The sequence below is a fragment of the Capra hircus genome, chromosome 27 (assembly GCF_001704415.2).
Source record: "Capra hircus breed San Clemente chromosome 27, ASM170441v1, whole genome shotgun sequence".
NCBI lineage: Eukaryota > Metazoa > Chordata > Mammalia > Artiodactyla > Bovidae > Capra > Capra hircus.
Genome location: NC_030834.1, coordinates 11,440,546 through 11,468,079, shown reverse-complemented (window position 1 = coordinate 11,468,079; position 27,534 = coordinate 11,440,546). Strand labels below are relative to the sequence as shown.

General features: G+C 38.2%; 1 protein-coding gene across 1 annotated transcript in view; it reads left to right on the top strand.

Annotated features, from left to right (window-relative positions):
• The window catches only part of LOC102191489 (disintegrin and metalloproteinase domain-containing protein 32), a 214,423-nt gene that overhangs the window by 5,081 nt on the left and 181,808 nt on the right, over window positions 1–27,534 (top strand). The window contains exon 2 of the mRNA XM_005698845.2: window positions 8,251–8,330. Within this exon, the coding sequence (XP_005698902.2) occupies window positions 8,251–8,330 (80 nt within the window). The remainder of the gene's footprint in view (window positions 1–8,250; window positions 8,331–27,534) is intronic.

Here is a 27,534-nt window from a genome sequence, read left to right as displayed (position 1 = left end):
GTGAACTCCGGGAGTTGGTGATGGACAGGGTGGCCTGGTGTGCTGCACTTCATGGGGTTGCAAAGAGTCAGACATGACTGAGTGACTGAACTGAACTGAATCATTTTTAAGTGTACAGTCCAGTGGCATTAAGTACATTCACTTTGTTGTGCCATCAGTTCAGTTCAGTCGCTCAGTTGTGTCCGAATCTTTGCGACCCCATGAACTGCAGCACGCCAGGCCTCCCTGTCTATCATCAACTTCCAGAGTTCACTCAAACTGACGTCAATCGAGTTGGTGATACCATCCAGCCATCTCATCCTCTGTCGTCCCCTTCTCCTCCTGCCCCCAATCCCTCCCAGCATCAGACTCTTTTCCAAGGGGTCAACTCTTTGCATGAGGTGGCCAAAGTACTGGAGTTTCAGCTTTAGCATCATTCCTTCCAAAGAACACCGAGGACTGATGTCCTTTAGAATGGACTGGTTGGAACTCCTTGCAGTCCAAGGGACTCTCAAGAGTCTTCTCCAACACCACAGTTCAAAAGCATCAATTCTTCAGTGCTCAGCTTTCTTGACAGTCCAACTCTCACATCCATACACGACTGCTGGAAAAACCACAGTCTTGACTAGACGGACCTTTGTTGGCAAAGTAATGTCTCTGCTTTTGTTTTTTTTTTTTTTTTTTAATTTTAATTTTTTTATTTTTTTTTAAATTTTAAAATCTTTAATTCTTACATGCGTTCCCAAACATGAACCCCCCTCCCACCTCCCTCCCCACAACATCTCTCTGGGTCATCCCCATGCACCTGCCTCAAGCAAGCTGCACCCTACGTCAGACATGGACTGGCGATTCAATTCTTACATGACAGTATACAAGTTAGAATTCCCATTCTCCCAAATCATCCCACCCTCTCCCTCTCCCTCTGAGTCCAAAAGTCCGTTATACACATCTGTGTCTTTTTTCCTGTCTTGCATACAGGGTCGTCATTGCCATCTTCCTAAATTCCATATATATGTGTTAGTATACTGTATTGGTGTTTTTCTTTCTGGCTTACTTCACTCTGTATAATTGGCTCCAGTTTCATCCATCTCATCAGAACTGATTCAAATGAATTCTTTTTAACGGCTGAGTAATACTCCATTGTGTATATGTACCACAGCTTTCTTATCCATTCATCTGCTGATGGACATCTAGGTTGTTTCCATGTCCTGGCTATTATAAACAGTGCTGCGATGAACATTGGGGTACATGTGTCTCTTTCAATTCTGGTTTCCTCGGTGTGTATGCCCAGAAGTGGGATTGCTGGGTCATAAGGTAGTTCTATTTGCAATTTTTTAAGGAATCTCCACACTGTTCTCCATAGTGGCTGTACTAGTTTGCATTCCCACCAACAGTGTAGGAGGGTTCCCTTTTCTCCACACCCTCTCCAGCATTTATTGCTTGCAGATTTTTGGATCGCAGCCATTCTGACTGGTGTGAAGTGGTACCTCATTGTGGTTTTGATTTGCATTTCTCTAATAATGAGTGATGTTGAGCATCTTTTCATGTGTTTGTTAGCCATCCGTATGTCTTCTTTGGAGAAATGTCTATTTAGTTCTTTGGCCCATTTTTTGATTGGGTCGTTTATTTTTCTGGAATTGAGCTGCAGAAGTTGCTTGTATATTTTTGAGATTAGTTGTTTGTCAGTTGTTTCATTTGCTATTATTTTCTCCCATTCAGAAGGCTGTCTTTTCACCTTGCTTATATTTTCCTTTGTTGTACAGAAGCTTTTTAATTAGATCCCATTTGTTTATTTTTGCTTTTATTTCCAGAATTCTGGGAGGTGGATCATAGAGGATCATGTCTCTGCTTTTGAATATGCTGTCTAGGTTGGTCATAACTTTCCTTCCAAGGAGTGAGCGTCTTTTAATTTCACCATCTGCAGTCACCATCTGCAGTGATTTTGGAGCCCAGAAGAAGAAAGTCAGCCACTGTTTCCATTGTTTCCTCATCTTCCCATAAAGTGATGGGACCAGATGCCATGATCTTAGTTTTCTGTTTGTGCCATCACCATCATCCATTTCCAGAACATTTTTTTAATCTTCCCAAGCTGCAACTCAGTACCTATTTAACACTAATTCCTCATTTTTTGCTTCCTTTGGCTCTTGGCAACCACCATTTTACTTTCTGTCTCTATGGATTTGTCTGCTATGATTTCGTCATGTAAGTGTAGTTATGCAGTATTTTTCTTTTTTGTGACTCACTTATTGCACTTAGTATAATGCCCTCAGTGTTTATCCAGCTTGTTGCATGTGTCAGAATTTTCTACTTTGAAAGTGTGGGTAACGTTCCATTGCATGAAATACATATGGAAAAAAATATATTTTATTTTATTTATCCATTCATCTGTTGATGAATACTTAGGTTGCTTCTACCTTTTGGATATTATGCATAGAGCTATTATGAGCATGTGTGCTATGTACTCATTTGAGTCCCTGCTTTTAATTCTTTATGTAGATTTATATATCCAAAAGTGGAGTTGCTGGATCATGCAGTGATTCTATATTTAACTTAAAAAAATTATTAATTAATTTATTTTTGGCTGCATTGGGTCTTCATTGCTGCATGCAGATTTTTTTTTCTAGTTTTGGAGAGTGGGGGCTACTCTTCGTTTTGGTGCATGGGCTTCTTAAGGCAGTGGCTTCTCTTGTTGCAGAACATGGCTCTAGGGCAAGTGGGCTTCATTAGTTGTGGCTCCTGGGCTCTAGAGTACTGGCTCAATAATTGTAGTGCAGGGGCTTGGTTGCCCCTTGGCATGTGGGATCTTCCTGGATCAGGGATCAAACCAGTGTCCCCTGCATTGTTATGTGGATTCCCACCAGGGAAGCCCTATTTTTAACTTGAAATTTACATTCTTTTCTGTACTGACTGCACAGTTTTACATTTCTTCCAGTAGTGAACAAGGGTTCCAGTTTCTCCACATTCTTCCTGATACATGTTATTTTGTTTTTAATGATTATAGTCTTCCTAATGGTTATGACATGGTATCTCATCATAGCTTTGATTTGTATTCCCCTATGAACTCCTTATTGCCAAATTCAGACTTAAAGTGAAGAAAGTAGGGAAAACCACTAGACCATTCAGGTATGACCTAAATCAAACCCCTTATGATTATAAGGTGGAAGTGAAAAATAGATTTAAGGGACTAGATTTGATAGATAGAGTGCCTGATGAACTATGGATGGGGGTTTGTGACATTGTACAGGAGACAGGGATCAAGACCATCGCCATGGAAAAGAAATGCAAAAAAGCAAAATGGCTGTCTGGGGAGGACTTACATAGCTGTGAAAAGAAGAGAAGCAAAAAGCAAAGGAGAAAAAGAAAGATATAAGCATCTGAATGCAGAGTTCCAAAGAATAGCAAGAAGAGATAAGAAAGCCTTCCTAAGTGATCAATGCAAAGAAATAGAGGAAAAGAACAGAATGGGAAAGACTAGAGATCTCTTCAAGAAAATTAGAGATACCAAGGGAATATTTCATGCAAAGATGGGCTCGATAAAGGACAGAAGAAAGTAGGAAGCAGAAGATATTAAGAAGAGTGGCAAGAATACACAGAAGAACTGTACAAAAAAGATCTTCACGACCAAGATAATCACGATGGTGTGATCACTCACACTCACCTAGAGCCAGATAGCCTGGAATGTTAAGTCAAGTGGACCTTAGAAAACATCACTACGAACAAAGCTAGTGGAGTTGATGCAATTCCAGTTGAGCTATTTCAAATCCTGAAAGATGATGCTGTAAAAGTGCTGCACTCAATAGGTCGGCAAATTTGGAAAACTGAGCAGTGGCCACAGGACTGGAAAAGGTCAGTTTTCATTCCAATCCCAAAGAAAGGCAATGCCAAAGAATGCTCAAACTGCTGCACAATTGTACTCATCTCACATGCTAGTAAAGTAATGCTCAAAATTCTCCAAGCCAGGCTTCAGCAATATGTGAACTGCGAAATTCCAGATGTTCAAGGTGGTTTTAGAAAGGGCAGAGGAACCAGAGATCAAATTACCAACATCCGATGGATCATGGAAAAAGCAAGAGAGTTCCAGAAAAACATCTATTTCTGCTTTATTGACTAAGCCAAAGCCTTTGACTGTGTGGATCACAATAAACTGTGGAAAATTCTGAAAGAGATGGGAATACCAGACCACCTAACCTGCCTCTTGAGAAACCTGTATGCAGGTCAGGAAGCAACAGTTAGAACTGGACATGGAACAGCAGACTGGTTCCAAATAGGAAAAGGTGTACGTCAAGGCTGTATATTGTCACCCTGCTTATTTAACTTATATACATAGTACATCATGAGAAACACTGGGCTGGAAGAAGCACACGCTAGAATCAAGATTGCTGGGAGAAATATCAATAACCTCAGATATGCAGATGACACTACCCTTATGGCAGAAAGTGAAGAGGAACTAAAAAGCCTCTTGATGAAATTGAAAGTGGAGAGTGAAAAGTTGGCTTGAAGCTCAGCATTCAGAAAATGAAGATCATGGCATCTGGTCCCATCACTTTATGGCAAATAGATGGGGAAACAGTGGAAAGAGTGTCAGACTTTATTTTTTCTGGGCTCCAAAATCACTGTAGATGGTGATTACAGCCATGAAATTAAAAGATGCTTACTCCTTGGAAGGAAACTTATGACCAACCTAGACAGCATGTTAAAAAGCAGAGACATTACTTTGCCAACAAAATTTCATCTAGTCAAGGCTGTGGTTTTCCCAATGGTCATGTATGGATGTGAGTTGGACTGTGAAGAAAGCTGAGCACTGAAGAATTGATGCTGTGGTGTTGGAGAAGACTCTTGAGAGTCCGTTGGCCTGCAAGGAGATCCAACCAGTCCATTCTGAAGGATATCAGTCCTGGATGTTCTTTGGAAGGAATGATGCTAAAGCTGAAACTCCAATACTTTGGCCACTTAATGCGAAGAGTTGACTCATTGGAAAAGACTCTGATGTTTGGAGGGATTGGAGTCAGGAGGAGAAGGGGACGACAGAGGATGATATGGCTGGATGGCATCACCGACTCGATGGACATGAGTTTGGGGAACTTCCGGAGTTGGTGATGGACAGAGAGGCGTGGCGTGCTGCAGTTTATGGGGTTGGAAAGAGTTAGACACTACTGAGCGACTGAACTGAACTGAACTGAATGATTAGTGACGTTGAACATCTTTTAATATGTATTGGGCATTTGTATATCGTTTTTGGAGAAATGAGTATTCACAAGTTCTTTGCCCATTTAAAAAATTAGGTTTTTTGTTTTGCTGTCGAGTTAGGAGCTCCTCTTAGATTCTTGATACTAGACCTTCAGTCAAGTGATTTGCAGATATTTTTTTCTGATGCTTAGGTTGTCTTCACTGTCTTGTGAGTGTTCCATGACTCACAAAAGTTTTAAGTCATGATGATAGGATCTAATATATGTGTGTATATATATATTTTTTCTTTTGTTGCTTATGATTTTAGTGTCATATCTAAGAATAGGTTCAACAATTATTAACTCTTGGCTAATTCTGCTTTCGTTTTATGTTCCCTACCACTTCCTCTATTAAGTAAATTATAGATATTATATCATTTTATTATCTAAATATTTAAGTATATATTTCTAAATGACAAAATATAATTTTGAAATATAACCACAGTATCATGATCATGGCTTAGAAATTAATGACAGTTTCTTATATCATCCGGTTTTCAGTCTGTGTCCAAATATTCAAGTGTTTCATGAGTGTAATAATTTTCCTTACAGTTTGTAATCACCAAGAAATAATGCCCACACATTGCTTGAGTCAGCATTCAAAATATACACTCATTGAGTTGGCTCCTCCCTACCCCACTTTATTTAGTGCCTGGCTTTTAGTACCATGTTGATAACTGATAATTCCGAATTTATATTTTTTCTCTTGCACTCTTTAGGCAGCCTATGAGATGATTACCAATGTTTCTCACATCCTGGGACTCATGCCCTTGTGTAATCCCCTCCTCTTAAATGTAATCTATGTTTTATGATTTGTTTCTAGTGAATAAAATGTGGTCAATGGATGTCTTTTCTGAGATTAGAATATAGGACAACCGTGTCTTTTTCCTGGGTGCTCACGTTCAATCTCTTTTTCTGATCCCTTATTCTGGGGGAAGTAAGTTGTCATATTGTGAGTATCCTTATAGAAAGGTCTTTTGAGATTTCTCGTTAACAGCCTGGAAAGACCCAAGGCCTGTCATCAGCTAAGTGCATGAGCTTTGAAGAAGATCCTGTGCTAGTCAAGCCTTGAAACGGTGGCAGCCCTGGCCAACACTTTGATTGCAGTTTTGCTAGAGACACTGAACCAGAGGCATTCAGTTAAGCTTTTCCCAGGTGCCTGACCCAAGGACCGTAGGGGTTTATAAGTGTTTATTGTTTTAAGCTGCTAAATTTGGGGATAATTTGTTATGCAGTAATAGATAATTAATATATCATCCTTCAGTTAAAATGAAGGTCAGATCATGTCTCTGTGCTCAAAATCTTCCAGTGGTTTCTTATGTCTCCAAGAATAAAAATTAAAGCCCTAACTCTGACCTGTTTTGCCCTGTAGGATCTCAACAGCTTGTCTCCCTCCTCTCTGACCTCATCTCTTAATCTTTTCCTCATTGCTCATGCTGCTGTAACCACAGTTGCTTCCTTATGGCTTTTCAAACACACCACACATTTCCTTCCAAGAGTCTTAAATCCTTGATATTTTTCTTCCTGGGGTGTTCTGCCGAGATATTCACTTGTTCCCCTCCTCACCTTCTTCAGGTCTTTGTCCAAATGCCATCTCCTCAGTGAGCCTGTTTAACCTCACCTTCAGCAATCGCTATTCTGTCATGAACCTATGACGTATTCACCCATGATTCTATGGGTTAGTGGGACTGTTGTTCTGGTTTGGACCAGGTTAGCTAATCTGAAGGTCATTTGCACTCTTTCCTGCAGCTGTTATCAGCTCCTGAGTTGGTTGGCAGCTGAATGGTGTAGGATGGTCTCACACACTGGTCTCTCTGTTGGAATGTGTTCAGCTAGGGTGCCTTTCACATAGTCCCTCACCCTCCTGTAGGCTTTCTCAGGCTTGTTTACATGCGATTTCAGGATTCGAAGGCAGTAGGAGGGCAAGCCACAGTGCATAAGCTCTTTTCAGGTTTGTTTGTTTTACATTTCTTATTGTCTAATTGGCCAAAGTAAGTTGCTTAGCTAAGTCTAGAGTTAGTTCCTAAGTATATCCATGGGAGACAGTACTTTCTGTTGTATCTATCACATCTGATTTCTGAAATTTTTTAGAGTTTTTCTAGAATTTCTCAACAACTGTCACACTTTCATCTTTAGCTTATCTAAAAAATTGTTGAGACCTCTTAGCTGGTGATAGCACTTTACCAATTTCCCACCTTTTTTTGGGCAAATGTTTTTCACCGTAAAAATCTGTGACTTTTTCCACTTATTTTCTGGATGCCTTGTGTTTGAATGTTCTTTTTTCCTCTTTATTTAAAATATTTATAATCTGTTTTTAATAATAGATTTAATTTTATTTAGGTAGTAATATTATCTCTTTGTAGAATGTATTTATTTGTCTGCACTGAGTCTTAGTTCCAGCACATGAGGTCTTCTATCTTGTTGTGGCATGCAGGGTCTTTCAGAGAAGGCAATGGCAACCCACTCCAGTACTCTTGCTTGGAGAATCCCGGGGACAGAGGAGCATGGTAGGCTGCCGTCTATGGGGTCGCACAGAGTCAGACATGACTGAAGTGACTTAGCAGCAGCAGCAGGGTCTTTAGTTCAGGCATGTGGGATCTAGTTCCCTGACCAGGGACCAGACTCGGGCCTGCTGTATTGGGAGCATGGAGTCTTAGCCACTGGACTACCAGGAAAGTTCCTCTTCAGTTCAGTTCAGTCTCTCAGTCGTGTCCGACTCTTTGCAACCCCATGAATTGCAGCACACCAGGCCTCCCTGTCCATCACCAATTCCCCGAGTTCACTCAGACTCACGTCCGTCGAGTCAGTGATGCCATCCAGCCATCTCATCCTCTGTCGTCAATTCTCCTTCTGCCTCCAATCCCTCCTAGCATCAGAGTCTTTTCCAATGAGTCAACTTACCTGTTTTTAAATTGTTTTCAATATTTTTATTGGAGTACACAGGTGATAACTCATATTTTCAAAAGCAAGTCTTATATAAAAGAACATGCACAAATATTTAGTTGAGTTTAGGACACAGTTATTAACTGTTTTTTTCTTTCTCCAGATTTTCAAAATTCATTTCTACAAATCATACTTCCAGAGAAAATCCAAGCAAATACAAGTGATAATTCAGAAGTAGGAAATGTAAGAGATTTTCCATAGTTAATGCTGTTATATGAAATTTCTTATTTTTATTGCAGTGAAATACATAAATTCCATTAGAGTATAAATAGCCAATATCACTACTGATAAGGAATTTAAAGTTTTGATGGTAAAAGCAAATATATAAATCAGAATGTTCTAATTTTTCTAGCATTTATCATTTCCTCATGGTAAAATAATTTTTAAAAGTTCAAAGAGAGAATATAATGTAAAAGAATTAAGAGTCTTATCTGAGTGGTATCTAGATGATTCAGATGAAGAGAATAATTTTCTCCAAAATTGCTAAGGAGAATCTGTCTTAAGTATAATCTTTCTTAATCTCTACCCTTGCATTTACCAGTTTTCAGAGTATAAACTGATTATTCTGTTATTTTTATTGAAAAGATGATATTCTATCCTACTTATTGATTTATTTAACAGATATTTCTCTGGACTTGTGTGCATAGCTGTATGCTAAGAGCCTTAGGAGATTAAAAAAAATAAAACAGCATGCCTTGCTTACAAGTGACTGATCTTTTTTTAAAAAAATTTAATCAGTTAACTATTTTTGAGTGTGCTGGGTCTTTGTTGCTGTGTGTGGACTTTCTCCAGTTGTGGCAAGCAGGGGCTACTCTTTGTTGTGATACATGGGCTTCTCATCACAGTGCCTTTCTTGTTGTGGAGCCCAGGCTCCAGAGGCTTCAGTAGTTGAGGTACTCAGGCTCAGTAGTTGTGGCTTGTGGACTCTAGAGTGTGGCTCAGTAGTTGTGGAACATGCTGTTCTATGGCATGTAGGATCCTCCCGACCAGGGGTCGAACTTTAGTCCCCTGCATTGGCAGGCAGATTCCTAACCACTGGACCCCCCAGAGAAGTCCAGTGGCCAATCTTTTGATAACACTTTATTTTTAACAGTTTTAATGAGGTATAATTTAGACACCACAGAGTTCACCCATTGTAAGTGTATAACTCAGATTATTAGTGCATGAATTATGCAAACATTACCATAATCCAGTTTTAGAACATGTCTGTTGCCTTACGTTCCTTCCTGCCTGTGCGTACTTCTCTGGTTTCATCCCCAGCCCTTGGCAACTGCTGATCTGTTTCTGTAGTTATGCATTTTCTAAACATTTCATAAAAATGAAACATGATACTATAGGACTTTCTATTGCGCTTCTTTCACCTAAGTTTATCCATTTTGCAACATTTATCAATATTTTCTTATTTTTTACTCATTAATACATGTTTATAATACATTTGTTTATCCATTTACTTGTTTAATTCAAGACTGTTTTTAGAAATTGACCATTGTGAATCATTCTGCCATGAATATTTTTGTATGGACATATAGTTTTCTTTCTCTTGAATAGATATTTAAAAGTGACTTTGCTGTGTCATATGGTAAGTTTATGGTTATCATTTTAAGAATATGACAAACTATTTTCCATAATGACTTACTACTTTACATTTCTCATCAGCAGTATATGAGGATTTCAGTTTTCCCCCATTCTTGTTAGGACCTGATATCTGTTTTGATTAAAGTTATTCTATTGGATGTGTAGTGGTATCTCATTGTAGCTTATATTTGCATTGTTCTAATGAAAAATGATGTTTCATAACCTACTAGCCATCTAAATAATTTTTGGCAAAATGTCTTTTAAATTATTTGCCCATTAAAATTTTTAACCTATTATTTTAGCATGTTTATTGGGTTATAATTAATATATAGCATTCTATTAGTTTTAGGTGTACTCTGTAGTGATAGTGATAGTGAAGTTGCTCAGTCGTGTCTGACTCTTTGCAACCCCATGGACAGTAGCCAACGAAGCTCCTCCATCCATGGGGTTTTTCAGGCAAGAATACTGGAGTGGGTTGCCATTTCCTTCTCCAGGGGATCTTCCCGACCCAGGGATCAAACCTGGGTCTCCTGCATTGTAGGCAGATGCTTTACTGTCTGAGCCACCAGGGAAGGCCAGTATTTTTATACATTATTAAATGATTACCACAGTAAGTCTGGTTACCATCTGTCACCATACAAAGTTGGTATGCAATTATAATTTTTAAAATTTTATTCATCCTGATATATATTTATTTATTGAAGTATCATTGTTTTACAATGTTGTATTAGTTTCAGTTGTATTTTCTTTATTCATTGAAGTATAGTTGTTTTACAATATTGTATAATTTCAAGTGTACTGCATGGTGATTCAGTATTTTCACAGATTATCTTCCATTATAAGGTTATTACAAGACAATGGCTATATTTCCTATGCTGTACAGTTTATTCTGTTGTTATCTGTTTTATCTGTAAATCCTATATCCCTGATTTTCCCTCCCTGTTTCCTTTTACCTTTGGTAACCACAAGTTTGTGATTCTGTTTATGAGTCTGTTTCTGTTTTGCCTATACGTCCATTTGTATTTTTAAAGATTTCATATATAAGTGATATAATAAGTACTTGTCTTTTTCTGACATCTCATAAGCATAGTATTCTCCAGGTTCACCCTTATGGCTGCAAATGGCAGAAATTCATTTCTTTTTTATGGATGGGTTATATCCCATTGTATTGATATACCACATCTTCTCAACCCAGTTATCTTTTGATGGGTATTTGTGTTGTTTTCATGCCTTGGCTATTGTAAATTCTGCTGCTGTGAACACTGGGGTGTGTGTGTTCTTTCAAATTAATATTTTTAATTTCCCCAGATATATACATCAGAGTGGAACTGCTGGATCATATGGTAGTTTTATTTTTAGTTTTTTGAGGAGCCTCCAATTGTTGTTCCATAGTATATGCGCCAATTCACTTTCCCATCAGCAGTAACAAGGATTCCCTTTATTCCACATCCTTGCCAACAATTGTTATTTGCAGACTTTTTGATGATAGTCAAGAGTGAGATGATAGCTTATTTTTGTTAAGCAAAGGATAAAAGGATATACCCATTTGAATGCAGAGTTCCAAAGAACAAGGAGAGATAAGAAAGACTTCCTCCCATGATCAATGCAAAGAAATAGAGGAAAACAATAGAATGGGAAAGACTAGAGATCTCTTCAAGAAAATTAGAGATATCAAGGGAACATTTCATGCAAAGATGGGATCAATAAAGGACAGTAATGGTGGAGACCTAACAGAAACAGAAGATATTAAGAAGAGGTGGCAAGAATACACAGAAGAACTGTACAAAAAAGATCTTCACGACCCAGAGAATCACGAGGGTGTGATCACTCACTTAGAGCCAGACATCCTGGAATATGAAGTCAAGTGGGCCTTAGGAAGCATCACTACAAACAAAGCTAGTGGAGGTCATGGGAATTCCAGTTGAGCTATTTCAAATCCTGAAAGATGATGCTGTGAAAGAGCTCCACTCAATAGGCCAGCAAATTTGGAAAATGCAGCAATGGCCACAGGACTGGAAAAGGTCAGTTTGCATTCCAATCTCAAAGAAAGGCAATGCCAAAGAATGCTCAAACTACCGCACAATTGCACTCATCTCACATGCTAGTAAAGTAATGCTCAAAATTCTTCAAGCTAGGCTTCAGCAATAAGGGAACTGTGAACTTCCAGATGTTCAAGCTGGTTTTAGAAAAGGCAGAGAAACCAGAGATCAAATTGCCAACATCTGCTGGATCATGGAAAAAGCAAGAGGGTTCCAGAAAAACATCTATTTCTGCTTTATTGACTATGCCAAAGCCTTTGACTGTGTGGATCACAATAAACTGTGGAAAATTCTGAAAGAGATGGGAATTCCAGACCACCTGACCTGCCTCTTGAGAAACCAGTATGCAGGTCAGGAAGCAAGTTAGAACTGGACATGGAACAGCAGACTGGTTCCAAATAGGAAATGGAATATGCCGTGGCTCTATACTATTACCCTGCTTATTTAACTTCTATGCAGAGTACATCATGAGAAACGCTGGGCTGGAGGAAGCACTAGCTGGAATCAAGATTGCCAGGAGAAATATCAATAACCTCAGATATGCAGATGACACCACCCTTATGGCAGAAAGTGAAGAAGAACTAAAGAGCCTCTTGATGAAAGTGAAAGAGGAGAGTGAAAAGTTGGCTTAAAGCTCAACATTCAGAAAACTAAGACTGTGGCATCCAGTCCCATCATTTCATGGCAAATAGATGGGGAAACAGTGGAAACAGTGGCTGACTTTATTCTGGGGGGCTCCAAAATCACTGCAGATTGTGATTGCCACCATGAAATTAAAAGATGCTTACTCCTTGGAAGGAAACTTATGACCAACCTAGACAGCATATTAAAAAGCAGAGACATTACTTTGTCAACAAAGATCCATCTAGTCAAGGCTATGGTTTTTCCAGTAGTCATATATGGTTGTGAGAGTTAAACTGTGAAGGAAGGTGAGTGCCGAAGAATTGATGCTTTTGAACTGTGGTGTTGGAGAAGACTCTTGAGAGTCCCTTGGCCTGCAAGGAGATCCAACCAGTCCATCCTAAAGGAGATCAGTCCTGGGTGTTCATTGGAGGGACTGATGTTGAAGCTGAAACTCCAATACTTTGGCCCCCTGATGCAAAGAGCTGACTCATTTGCAAGACCCTGATGCTGAGAAAAATTGAGGGCAGGAGGAGAAGGGGATGACAGAGGATAAGATGGTTGGATGACATCACCGACTCAATGGACATGGTTTTGAGTGGAGTCCAGGAGTTGGTGATGGATAGGGAGGCCTGCTGTGCTGCGGTTCATGGGTTCGCAGAGAGTTGGACACAACTGAGCATCTGAACTGAACTGAACTAAACTGATTGTCTTCCCTATGTGTACCTTACATTCCCTGGATGATTGATTTTTAAACTGCAATATGTTTGATTTATGTTAGTTTCAGATGTACCACATAGTGATTCAATATTTTTGTGGATTTTACTCCATTTAAAGTGATTTCAAGCTAATGGACACATACACCTGTGCTGTCAAATATAGCCTTGTTGCTTACTTATTTCATACATAGTACTTTGTACCTTTTAATTCCATACCTCTAACTTGCCTCCACTAGTTTTCTCTCCCATAGATAACCACTCATTTGTTCTCTATATCTGTGAGTCTGTTTCTTTTTGTGTTTACATGGTACAGCCACCATGAAAAACAGTTGGAGAGTCCTTGCTGCTGCTGCTGCTAAGTCACTTCAGTTGTGTCCAACTCTGTGCGACCCCGTAGACGGCAGCCCACCAGGCTCCCCCTTCCCTGGGAGTCTCCAGGCAAGAACACTGGAATGGGTTGCCATTTCCTTCTCCAATGCATGTAAGAGAAAAGTGAAAGTGAAGTCGTTCAGTTGTATCCGACCCTCAGCGACCCCATGGACTGCAGCCTTCCAGGCTCCTCTGTCCATGGGATTTTCCAGGCAAGAGTACTGGAGTAGGGTGTCATTGCCTTCTCCAGGAGAGTCCTTAGAAAACTGAAAATAGAACTACCGTATAATAAAGCAGTTCCACTTCTGTGTACATATTCCAATCCCCCCTGAAAACACTTAATTCAAAAATTTACATGCACCCTAATGTTCTTCACAGCATTATTTACAGTAGTCAAGATATGGAAGTAACCTGTGTCCATTAACAGAAGATTGCATAAACACACACACAGACACACATATACTTACGATGGAATATTACTCAGCCATAAAAAGAATGAAATTCTGACATTTGCGGCAAAGTGGATAGACTTAGAGGGTATTATGCTTACTGAAATTAATCAGGGAAAGACAAATTCTCTATGTTATCACTTATATGTGGAATATAAAAAACTGAATGAATGTCTATAGCACTGAATGTATAACAATGATATATTTTTAAAAAATATTTATTTATTTATTTGGCTGTGTTGGATATTGCAGCTGGTGGGATCTTCTTTGTGATGTGAGGGATCATTAGTTGTGATGTTCTACCTTTTCATTGCAGCGTGTATACTTTAATTGTGGTATGTGGGATCTAGTTCCAGGACTAGGAATCGAACCCAGGCCCTCTGCATTAAGAGCATGGAGTCTTAGCAAGTGGACCACCAGGGAATTCCCTCACTGAGATTTTACTTTAATTTTTCTGATGATTAGATATGTTGAATATTTTTCAATGTGACAGTTGGCCATCTGTAGGTCTTTTTTGGAAAATGTCTGTGTAGGTCTTCTGGCATTTTTTTTTCCTGGGTTGTTTCTTTTTTCTTTTGCTTTTTGAATTGTATGAGCTGTTTATATATGTTGGATATTAATCCCTTATCACTTGTATTGTTTGCAAGTTCAGTTCAGTTCAGTTCAGTTCAGTCGCTCAGTCATGTCTGACTCTGTGACTACATGAACCACAGCACGCCAGGCCTCCCTATCCATCACCAGCTGCCAGAGTCTACCCAAACCCATGTCCATTGAGTTGGTGATGCCATCCAGCCATTTCATCCTCTGTCGTCCCCTTCTCCTCCTGCCCTCTGTGTTTCCCAGAATCAAGGTCTTTCAAATGAGTCAGCTCTTCGCATCAGGTGGCCGAAGTATTAGAGTTTCAGCTTCAACATCAGTCCTTCCAGTGAACATCCAGAATTGATTTCCTTTAGGATGGACTGGTTGGTCCAAGGGACTCTCAAGAGTCTTCTCCAACACCACAGTTCAAAAGCATCAATACTTCGGCGCTCAGCTTTCTTTATAGTCCAACTCTCATCCATACATGACTACTGGAAAAACCATAGCCTTGACTAGATGGCCCTTTGTTGGCAAAGTAATATCTCTGCTTTTTAATATGCTGTCTAGGTTGGTCATAAGTTTCCTTCCAAGGAGTAAGCATCTTTTAATTTCATGGTGGCCATCACCATCTGCAGTGATTTTGGAGCCCTGCAAAATACAGTCAGCCACTGTTTCCACTGTTTCCCCATATATTTGCCATGAAGTGATGGGATCGGAGGCCATGGTCTTAGTTTTCTGAGTGTTGAGCTTTAAGCCAACTTTTCATTCTCCTCTTTCACTTTCATCAAGAGGCTCTTTAGTTCTTCTTCACTTTCTGCCATAAGGGTGGTGTCATCTGCATATCTGAGGTTATTGATATTTCTCCCGGCAATCTTGATTCCAGCTAGTGCTTCCTCCAGCCCAGCGTTTCTCATGATGTACTCTGCACATAAGTTAAATAAGCAGGGTGATAGTATAGAGCCACAGTGTATTCCATTTCCTATTTGGAACCAGTCTGCTGTTCCATGTCCAGTTCTAACTGTTGCTTCCTGACCTGCATATTGGTTTCTCAAGAGGCAGGTCAGGTGGTCTGGAATTCCCATCTCTTTCAGAATTTTCCACAGTTTATTGTGATCCACACAGTCAAAGGCTTTGGCATAGTCAATAAAGCAGAAATAGATGTTTTTCTGGAACTCTCTTGCTTTTTCAATGATCCAGCAGATGTTGGCAATTTGATCTCTGGTTTCTCTGCCTTTTCTAAAACCAGCTTGAACATCTGGAACTTCATGGTTCACGTATTGCTTTAGGATGGCTTGTAGAATTTTGAGCATTACTTTACTAGCATGTGAGACGAGTGCAATTGTGTGGTAGTTTGAGCATTCTTTGGCATTGCCTTTCTTTGAGATTGGAATGCAAACTGACCTTTTCCAGTCCTGTGGCCATTGCTGCATTTTCCAAATTTGCTGGCCTATTGAGTGGAGCTCTTTCACAGCATCATCTTTCAGGATTTGAAACAGCTCAACTGGAATTCCCATGACCTCCACTAGCTTTGTTTGTAGTGATGCTTCCTAAGGCCCGCTTGACTTCACATTCGAGAATGTCTGGCTCTAGGTGAGTGTGAGTGATCACACCCTCGTGATTCTCTGGATCGTGAAGATCTTTTTTTGTATAGTTCTTCTGTGTATTCTTGCCACCTTGTCTTAATATCTTTTGCTTCTGTTAGATCCATACCATTTCTGTCCTTTATTGAGCCCAGCTTTGCATGATATGTTCCCATGGTATCTCTAATTTTCTTAAATAGATCTCTCATCTTTCCCATTCTAATGTTTTCCTCTATTTCTTTGCATTGATCACTGAGGAAGGCTTTCTTGTCTCTCCTTGCTATTCTTTGGAAATCTGCATTCAGATGGGTATATCTTTCTTTTCCTCTTTCACATTTTGTTTCTCTTCTTTTCACAGCTATTTGTAAGGCCTCCTCAGACAGGTATTTTGGTTTTTTGCATTTCTTTTTCTTGCGGATGGACTTGATCCCTGTCTCCTGTACAATGTCATGAACCTCTGTCCATAGTTCATCAGGCACTCTGTCTATCAGATCTAGGCCCTTAAATCTATTTCTCACTTCCAGTGTATAGTCGTTATGGATTTGATTTAGGTCATACCTGAATGGTCTAGTGGTTTTCCCCACTTTTTTCAATTTAAGTCTGAATTTGCCAATAAGGAGTTCATGATCTGAGCCACAGTCAGCTCCTGGTCTTGTTTTTGCTGACTGTATAGAGCTTCTCCATCTTTGGCTGCAAAGAATATAATCAGTTTGATTTCGGTGTTGACCATCTGTTGATGTCCATGTGTAGAGTCTTCTCTTGTGTTGTTGGAAGAGGGTGTTTGCTGTGACCAGTGCGTTCTCGTGGCAAAACTCTATTAGCCTTTGCCCTGCTTCATTCTCTACGCCAAGGCCAAATTGCCTGTTACTCCAGGTGTTTCTTGACTTTCTACTTTTGCACTTAAGTCCCCTATAATGAAAAGGACATCTTTGGGGGACGTTAAGTCTAAAAGGTCTTGTAGGTTTTCATAGAACCATTGAACTTCAGCTTCTTCAGCGTTACTGGTCGGGGCATATACTTGGATTACCATGATATTGAATGGTTTGCTTTGGAAACAAACACAGATGATTTTGTCATTTTTGAGATTGCATTCAAGTACCACATTTCGGCAAATACTTTCTCCCATTTACTAGTAGTTCGTTCATTTTGGTAATGTTTTCCCTTGCCTTTGCAGAAGCTTTAGCTCAGTTGGTTAAGAATCTGCGTGCTGTGCAGGAGACCTCAGTTCAATCCTTGGGTTGGGAAGATCCCCTGGAGAAGGAAATGGCAACTCACTCCAGTATTCTTGTTTGGAGAATCCGGTGGACTGAGGAGCCTGGTGGGTTGTAGTCCATGGGGTCACAAAAGTTGGACATGACTTAGTGACTAAACCACCACCAGGAACCATTTGTTTATTTTTGCTTTTCTTTTGCCTTAGGAGTCAGATATTAAAAATATTGCTATAATTTATGTCGAAGAGTGTTTTGCCTGTGTTCTCTTCTAAATGTTTTATGGTTTCCAGTCTTACATTAAGGTCTTTAATCTATTTTGAGTTTACTTTTTTATATGATGTAAAGAAAGATTTTAATTTCATTCTTTTACATGTAACTGTTCACTTTGCCTAGCACCATTTATTGAAGAGACTGTCTTTTCTCCATTATTTTCTTGTCTCCCTTGTTGTAAATTAATTAACTGTAAATTTGTGGGTTTATTTCTGGGCTGTTCTTGCCTATTGACCTCTGTGTGAGTTTTTGTGCCAGTACCATGCTTTTTTGATTAATGTAGCTTTGTGGTGTTAAGTGGCTTCAAATTAATTTGAAGTCAGGAAGCATGACACTTCCATCTCTTCTTTCTCAAGATTGCTTTTGATATTTGGTGTGTTTTATGGTTCCAAATAAATTTTAGGATTTTTTTGTTCTAGTTCTGTGAAAAATGTCATGGGTATTTTGTTAAGAGATTGCATAAAATCTCTGGATTGCTTTGAGTCGTATTTACATTTTAATATTAATTTTCCTAATCCAAAAACACAGAATAACTTTCCATTTCTTATCATTTTCAGTTTCCTTCATCAAAATTTTATAATTTTCAGAATGTAAGTCTTTTACCTCCTTGCTTATGTTTATTCTGAGATATTTTATTCCTTTTGATGCAGTTGAAAGCAATTATTTTCTTGCTTTCTCTTTATGTTAGTTTATTAGTAGTATATAAAAAAGACTATGGAATTCTGTATACTAATTTTGTATCCTGCAGCTTTACTGGATTCATTTATTAGTTCTAATAGGTTTTTGATGGAAACTTAAGAGTTTTCTTTGTATGGTATCATATCATCTCTAAATAGTGACAGCTTTTCTTCTTCCCCTTCCAATTTGGATGCCTTTATGCCTTTCTTGTCTGACTGTTGTGGCTAGGACCTCTAATACTGTGTTGAATAGAAGTGGTGAAAGTGGTCATTCTTGTCCTATTCCTGATTTTAGAGGAAGGGCTTTTTGTTGCTGAGAGTTTTATGATGAGTCAATGTGGAATTTTGTCAGGTAAATTTTATACATTAATTGAAATGATGTGATTTTTATTCTTTTTGTTCATGTGTATCAAATTGATTTACACATATTGAAGCATCCTTATATTCCTGTACTAAATCCTACTTGATTATGGTGTTTGAGCCTTTCTATATATTGTGTTTGGTTTGTTTATATTTTATTGAGGACCTTTGCAACTATATTCATTAGCAGTATTGGAGTGTAATTTTATTTGTTGTGGTGTCTTCATCTTGTTTTGGTATCAGGGTGATGATCTTATAGAATTAATTTGTGAATGTTCCATCTTCTTCAATATTTTGGAATAGTTTGAGAAGGACAGGGATTATCTCTTCTTTATATGTTTGTTAGAATTTCTTTATGAAGCCATTTGGTCCTTGACTTTTGCTGGCTGTAAGTTTTTTAAAATTACATGTGCAGTTCCACCAACAGTCATCTGTCTGTTCACATTGTCTATATTTTCCTTATTCCATCTTGGAAGCTTGTATATTTCTAGAAATTTATGTACTTCTTCTAGTTTTCCAGTTGGTGTATAACTGTAGTATTATCTCTCCAGATTTTTCTTGTGTCTCTGTGATATTGCTTTCTATTTACATCTTTCATTTCTGCTTTTGTTTATTAGGGTCTCCTCTTGTTTTCTTGATGACCCTAACTAAAAGTTCATCTATTATATCTTTTCCAAAAACCAGCTTTTGGATTCCTTGATCTTTTTTTTTTGTTGTTGTTGTTTGTTTTGATCTCTGCTTATTCCCTCTTTGATCATTATTAGTTATGACTTTGGGCTTTACTTGTTCTTTTTCTCATTTCTTTAGACGATAGGTTAGGTTGTTTACTTGATATTTTTTATATTTTTTGAGTTCATTCTTTTTTTTTTTTTAAGAAAAAACTTCTTTTTAAAACTGCTTTTGCTGCATCTCATAGGTTTGGGAAAGCTGTGATTTTCATTTGTATTGGGGTACTTTTTATTTATCTTTGATCTCTTCATTGACCAATTCATTTTTTAGTAGCACTCATTGTTTAGTCCCTATGTGTTTTGCTTTCCTCATTTTTCTTCCTCTATTTGACTTCTATTTTCATACTGTTGTCAGAAAAAAATGTTTAATACAGTTTTTATCATTAAATTGTTAGAAGTTGTTTTATGACCTAGTGTGTGATCTATCCTTTTGTGCTTGAAAACAATATGGATTATGATGATTTTGGATAGAATATCCTGTAGATATCTAATAAGTCCAACTGGTTGTTGTGCTATTTAAGGTTACTCTTCTCATTCATTTTCTGCCTGGATGATCTGTCCATTGATATAAGGTGTTAAAGTTCCCTACTACCATTGTATTATTGTTAATTTTTCTCTTTATGTCTGTTAACATTTACTTTACATATTTATATAAATATAAAATAATAATATATATGAAATTTTAAAAACACATATGCACCTAATACAAGTGCTTCTATGAAAGGTGCATATATGTTAATGAGTATATCTTCTTCTCTGTTGATCTGTTTACTATTTTACAATGCCATTCTTTGTCTTTTGCTATAGACTTTGTTTTAAAGTCTATTTTGTCTTATGAGATATGAGATATAAGAATTGCTATCCCCCCCTTTGTTGTTGCTGTTTTCAAGAAATATCTTTTTTCATCCCTTCGTTTTCAATCAAAGTGTGTCTTTAGTTCTGAATGATTCTCCTTTAAGCAGCATAAAGACTCATCTTTTTTTTTTTTAAATATAGTTAGCCACCATATGTCTTTTGATTGGACATTTAATCAATGACATTGACCTTTAAAGTAATTACTGATAGATATGTACTTATTGCCATTTTGTTACTTGTTTTCTTCTTCTTTTTGTAGTTCTTCTGTTTCTTCTTTTTGTTTCTTTGCTTGTGGTTTGATGACTTTCTTGTCTTGTGTGTTCCTTTATCTGTAGTTTTTGTGTATCTATTGTAGGTTTCTGATTTGTGGTGACCATGGGGGTTCATGTATGTTGACCTGTAACCCTGCTTGTTTTTAACCAGGTAGTTCTTTAGTTCAAACACATTCTTATAGAGCTATATTTTTACTCGCCTCTCCCACATTTTTTGTTATTGTTGTCATATTTTATGTCTTCATGTATATCCTGTTACCGATTATTTTAGTTTTACTTAATTTTGCAGTTTCTTAATTTCAATCTTCATGATAACTTATTTAAGTTGTTGATCCTCAGCTTTTATTTTTGCCTTTATTAGTGGGACTTTTCCTTTCTTATAGATTCTTACTTCTTATTACAACCTTTGTTTTCCTCTTAAAGAAGACCGTTTAATGTTCCTGTTATACTATCTTTAATATTGATAATCATAAGGGATTTGATTTAGGTCATACCTGAATGGTCTAGTGGTTTTCCCCACTTTCTTCAATTTAAGTCTGAATTTGGCAATAAGGAGTTCATGATCTGAGCCACAGTCAGCTCCCGGTCTTGTTTTTGCTGACGGTATACAGCCTCTCCACCTTTGGCTGCAAAGAATATAATCAATCTGATTTTGGTATTGACCATCTGGTGATGTCCCTGTGTAGAGTCTTCTCTTGTGTTGTTGGAAGAGGGTGTTTGCTATGACCAGTGCGTTCTCTTGGCAAAACTCTATTAGCCTTTGCCCTGCTTCATGCTGTACTCCAAGACCAAATGTGCCTGTTATTCTAGGTATTTCTTGACTTTCTACTTTTGCATTCCAGTCCCCTATAATGGAAAGGATATCTTTTTTGGGTGTTAGTTCTAAAAGGTCTTGTAGGTCTTCAAAGAAACGTTCAACTTCAGCTTCTTCAGCATTACTGGTCAGGGCATATACTTGGATTACCATGATATTGAATGGTTTACCTTGGGAATGAACAGAGGTCATTCTGTCATTTTTGAGATTGCATCCAAGTACTGCATTTCAGACTCTTGTTGACTATAATGGTTACTCCATTTCTTTTAAGGGATTCCTGCCCACACTAGTAGATATAATGGTCATTTGAGTTAAATTCACCCATTCCAGTCCATCTTAGTTCGCTGATTCTTAAAATGTTGATGTTCACTCTTGCCATCTCCTGTTTGACCACTTCCAATTTGCCTTGATTCATGGACCTAACATTCCAGGTTCCTATGCAATATTGCTCTTTGCAGCATCAGACCTTGCTTCTATCACCCGTCACATCCACAACTGGGTGTTGTTTTTGCTTTGGCTCCAGCACTTCCTTCTTTCTGGAGTTATTTCTCCACTGATCTCCAGTAGCATATTGGACATCTACTGACCTGGGGAGTTCATTTTTCAGTGTCCTATCTTTTTGCCTTTTCATACTGTTCATGGGGTTCTCAAGGCAAGAATACTGAAGTGGTTTGCCATTCCCTTCTCCAGTGGACCACATTCTGTCAAACCTCTCCACCATGACCCATCTGTCTTGGATGGCCCCACACGGCATGGCTTAGTTTCATTGAGTTAGACAAGCTGTGTCCGTGTGATCAGATCGGCTAGTTGTCTGTGATTGTGGTTTCAGTCTGTTTGCCCTCTGATGCCCTCTCTCAGCGCCTACTGTCTTACTTGGGTTTCTTTTACCTTGGACGTGGGGTATCTCTTCATGGCTGCTCCAGCAAAGTGCAGTTGCTGCTCCTTACATTGGTCATGGGGCAGTGCCTCTCCACTTTGGATGTGGGGTGACTCCTGTTGGCTGCTCCTGCTCCAATCATCTGTGTGCCTGATGAACTATGGATGGAGGTTCATGATATTGTACAGGAGACATTGATTGAGACCATCCCCAAGAAAAAGAAATGCAAAAAAGCAAAATGGCTGCCTGAGGAGGCCTTACAAATAACTCTGAAAAGAAGAGAAGTGAAAAGCACAGGAGAAAAGGAAAGATATACCCATTTGAATGCAGAGTTCCAGAGAATAGAAAGGAGAGACAAGAAAGCCTTCCTCAGCAATCAGTGCAAAGAAATAGAGGAAAAGAACAGAATGGGAAAGACTAGAGATCTCTTCAAGAAAATTAGAGATACCAAGGGAACATTTCATGCAAAGATGAGCTCGATAAAGGACACAAATGGTATGGACCTAACAGAAGCAGAAGATATTAAGAAGAGGTAGCAAGAATACACAGAAGAACTGTACAAAAAAGATCTTCATGACCCAGAGAATCACGATGGTGTGATCACTCACACTCACCTAGAACCAGACATCCTTGAATGTGAAGTCAAGCGGGCCTTAGAAAGCATCACTACAAACAAAGCTAGTGGATGTGATGGAATTCCAGTCGAGCTATTTCAAATCCTGAAAGATGATGCTGTGAAAGTGCTCCACTCAGTAGGCCAGCAAATTTGGAAAACTCAGCAGTGGATACAGGAGTGGAAGAGGTCAGTTTTCATTCCAATCTCAAAGAAAGGCAATGCCAAAGAATGCTCAAACTACCGCACAATTGCACTCATCTACACGGTAGTAAAGTAATGCTCAAAATTCTCCAAGCCAGCCTTCAGCAATACATGAACCGTGAACTCCCTGATGTTCAAGCTGGTTTTAGAAAAGGCAGAGATCAAATTGCCAACATCTGCTGGATCATCGAAAAAGCAAGAGAGTTCCACAAAAACATCTATTTCTGACTTATTGACTATGCCAAAGCCTTTGACTGTGTGGATCACAATAAACCATGGAAAATTCTGAAAGAGATGGGAATACCAGACCACCTGACCTGCCTCTTGAGAAACCTGTATGCAAGTCAGGAATCAACAGTTAAAACTGGACATGGAACAACAGACTGGTTCCAAATAGGAAAAAGAGTACGTCAAGGCTGTATATTGTCACCCTGCTTATTTAACTTCTATGCAGACTACATCATGAGAAACACTGGGTTGGAGGAAGCACTAGCTGGAATCAAGATTGCTGGGAGAAATGTCAATAACATCAGGTATGCAGATAATACCACCCTTATGGCAGAAAGTGAAGAAGAACTAAAAAGCCTCTTGTTGAAAGTGAAAGAGGAGAGTGAAATAGTTGGCTTAAAGCTCAACATTCAGAAAACTAAGACCATTGCGTCCGGTCCCATCACCTCATGGCAAATAGATGGGGAAACAGTGAAAACAGTGACTGACTTTATTTTGGGAGGCTCCAAAATCACTGCAGATGATGATGGCCACCATGAAATTAAAAGGTGCTTACTCCTTGGAAGGAAACTTAAGGCCAACCTAGACAGCATATTAAAAAGCAGAGACATTACTTTGCCAACCAAGGTCCATCTAGTCATGGCTATGGTTTTTCCAGTAGTCATGTATGGATGTGAGAGTTGGACTATAAAGAAAGCTGAGTGCCGAAGTATTGATGCTTTTGTACTGTCGTGTTGGAGAAGACTCTTGAGAGTCCCTTGGACTGCAAGCAAATCCCACCGTTCCATCCTAAAGGGGACCAGTCCTGGATTTTCATTGGAAGGACTTGACGTTGAAGCTGAAACTCGAATATTTTGGCCACCCGATGCGAAGACCTGACTCATTGGAAAAGACCCTGATGTTGGGAAAGATTGAAGGTAGGAGGAGAAGGGGATCCCAGAGGATGAGATGGTTGGATGGCATCACCGACTCAATGGACGTGAGTTTGGGTAAACTCCCTCCTTGATGGACAGGGAGGCCTGGCATGCTGTGGTTCTTGGGGTTGTCGAGAGTTGGAAATGACTGAGCAAATGAACTGAACTGAACTGAATATTGATTAACTCTTTAGCTTAGCTTGTCTAAAAATGTCTTTGTCTCTCCCCCAATTCTAAATGATAACTTTGCTCACCAGAGTACCCTAGTTTGCAGGGTTTCCTTTTTAGGACTTTGAATATATCGTACAATTCCCTTTTGGCCTGCAAGTTTTTTGAAGAATAATCATTTGATAGTCTTATGGGGGTTCTCTTGTATGTGATTTTATCTTTCTCCTGCTACCTTTCAGATTTTCCTTTTATTTAATTATTATTATTGCATTTTAATTATCATGTATGTATTGATGTATGTCTCTTTGTGATCATCTTATTTGTGGTCTTCTGTGCTTTCTGCACCCAGATCCGTTTCCTTTTCAGGTTTCGGAAGTTTTCAGTTATAATTTTTAACTCCAAGCCCCTGATCAGAATTGTTTTATAATTTCAGTTTGGGTTGTTGGTTCTCTGACTCTTGAGATACTACTCCAAGAGTTTGTAACCTTCTTTGGAGAATTGCCTTTCAGTTATTGAGCTGCCTGCGACCACATCCTCCCAGGGTAACTCTTCAGCCAGGGACTAATTGTTACATGGGTTTAAAAGTCTAGCTTTATTGTCTCAGGTTGGATGAAACTTTGAGACACAATGTCTTAATCAGCCAGTCTAAGGCTAGAATTTACCTGTAATCATATTTTCTTTAGCTTTATCTTTCTCCCTGTTTTGCTTCTCTGTCTTCGTTGCAGATTCCTCCAGAGAGTGCTTCCTAAATAGACCACTGACAAAAGTATCCTCATTTCAGACCCTGTTTTTAGGGAACCTGAACTAAGACACTATCCTACTAGTCCATAGGTTTTATTAAACAGAAAGATAAATTCTCAATGTAGGTCACTGTAAATCCAGATGAATGTACTTTTTCAAGTCCCCCAATGCTTAAAGAACTGCATGGTTTCTAGACCTTTACTTAAATATATTTTGTGAAGGTGAAGTGATTCTTTTTCTGGCATCTTATGATTTTTTTTTAAAAAATTAGTTTTTATTAGAGTATAGTTGATTTAAAATTTGTTAGTTCTGCTGCACAGCAAAGTGAATTGATTACACATATATCTTCTTTTTTTTTTAAGATTCTATTCCCACATAGGTTATTGCAGAGTATTGAGAAGAGTTCTCTGTGCTGTATATAGTAGGTTCTTACTAGTTACCTATTTTATATATAGTAGTTTGTAAATGTCAATCCCAATCACGCAATTTAACTGTCTCCTTTTCCTCCTTGGTAACCATTAGTTTGTTTTCTGTATCTATGACTCTTTTATAAATAGAGTAAATAATGTACCAATTATTTTTTAGATTCTACATGTAAGCAATATCATATGATATTTGTCTTTCTCTGTCTGACTTACTTTACTCACTGTGGCAATCTCTAGATCTATCCATTTTGCTGCAAATGGCCTTATTTTTTTTTTTTTTAATATGTATGAGTGGTACTCCATTAGAAATATGTACCATGTCTTTATATCTTTATCCACTGATGGACATTTAGGTTGCTTTCATGTCCTGGTTATTGTAAATTGTGGTGCAGTGAACATTGGGAAGCATGTATCTTTTTGAATTATAGTTTTCTCCAGGTATATGTCCAGGAGTGGGATTGCTGGATTATATGGTAGCTCTGGTTTTATTTTTTAAGTGAACTTCCATACTGTTCTCCATAGTGGCTGTACCAATTTATATTCCCACCAACAGTGTAGGGGAGGTTTCCCTTTTCTCCAGTCCCTCTACAGAATTTGTTATTTGTAGATTTTTTTGACGAATTTTATTATTTATTAGATTTTTTGATGATGGCCATTCTGACCAGTGTGACAAGATACCTCATTGTAGTTTTGATTTGCAATTCTGTAATAATTTGTGATGTTGAGCATCTTTTTATGTTCCTCTTGCCCATCTATATGTCTTCTTTGGAGGAAGGTCTATTTAGATCTTCCATGCATTTTTTTCCTTTTATCTATTTTTTAATTAAAAAAATTTTTATTTTTACTTTATTTTACTTCCATCCATTTTTTGATTGGGTTTGTTTGTTTGTATTTTTTTATTTAGACCTCATGAACTATTTGTATATTTTGGTGATTAATCCCTTGTTGGTCACTTTGTTTGCAAATATTTTCCTCCCATCTTTTCATTTTGTTTATGGTTTCTTGCTATGCCATAACTTTTAAGTTTAATTAGATCCCATTTGTTTATTTTTGCTTTTATTCATTACTCTAGGAGATAAATGAAAAAGATATTGCTTTGATTTATACCAAAGAGTGTTTTATGCATGTTTTCCTCTAAGAGTTTTACAGTGTCCAGCTTGTATGTATGTCTTTAATCCAGTTTGAGTGTATTTTTGTGTATGGTGTTAGAGAATGTTCTAATTTCCTCCTTTTATGTGTAGCTGTCCAGTTTTCCCACCACCATTTTTTGAAGAGACCATCTTTTCTCCATTTATATTCGCTGCTTTGTCATAGATTAGATGACCATAAGTGTCTGGGTTTATCTTCAGACTTTGTATCCTGTTATGTTGAAAAGAAGTGAGTTTGGAATCATATGAGCAAGTGAACAGGAAAATCGTTTTCTGAAAGTGTTGAAATTGTTGTAACCCTTTGCAAATAACATTATGGTAGACTTATTTGGAAAGTACCAGAAGGGACTGAATTTCTTAATCTTCGAAAGTCTGTTATTAAATGTTAAAAAACATATTTGCTGGTATTATTCAATAAATTCTTGTTTGGTCTCCATTAATCAAACCATCTACATTTTTAAAAGACCTAGCTAATTCTCTATATGTAATTTGTAAATAGAATGCATTTTATGCTAACTCCCACAGTGAAAGTACAGTAAAATAAGTATATCTGGTATACCAACATCTTAATAATTATTATGTTTTTGTTTTGAGAAAAATATTCACCTAAGAACTGCATAGGGAGACTTGCACATCAGGTCCACTTTTAAGAGAGAGAAAGATTCTGCCGCATCTCTGTTCAGTTATTACATTCAGATCCCTGAGAATTTTTTCTCACCCATGTAAATTTTATTATTATTATTATTTTTAAAATTTATTTATTTTAATTGGAGGCTAATTACTTCATAATATTGTAGTGGGTTTTGCCACACATTGACATGAATCAGCCATGGGTGTACATGTGTTTCCTATACTGAACCCCCTTCCCACCTGTCTCCCCATTGCATCACTCAGGGTCATCCCAGTGCACCTTATCTGAGGTGCACCTTGCCCTGAGCACCTTCTCTCACG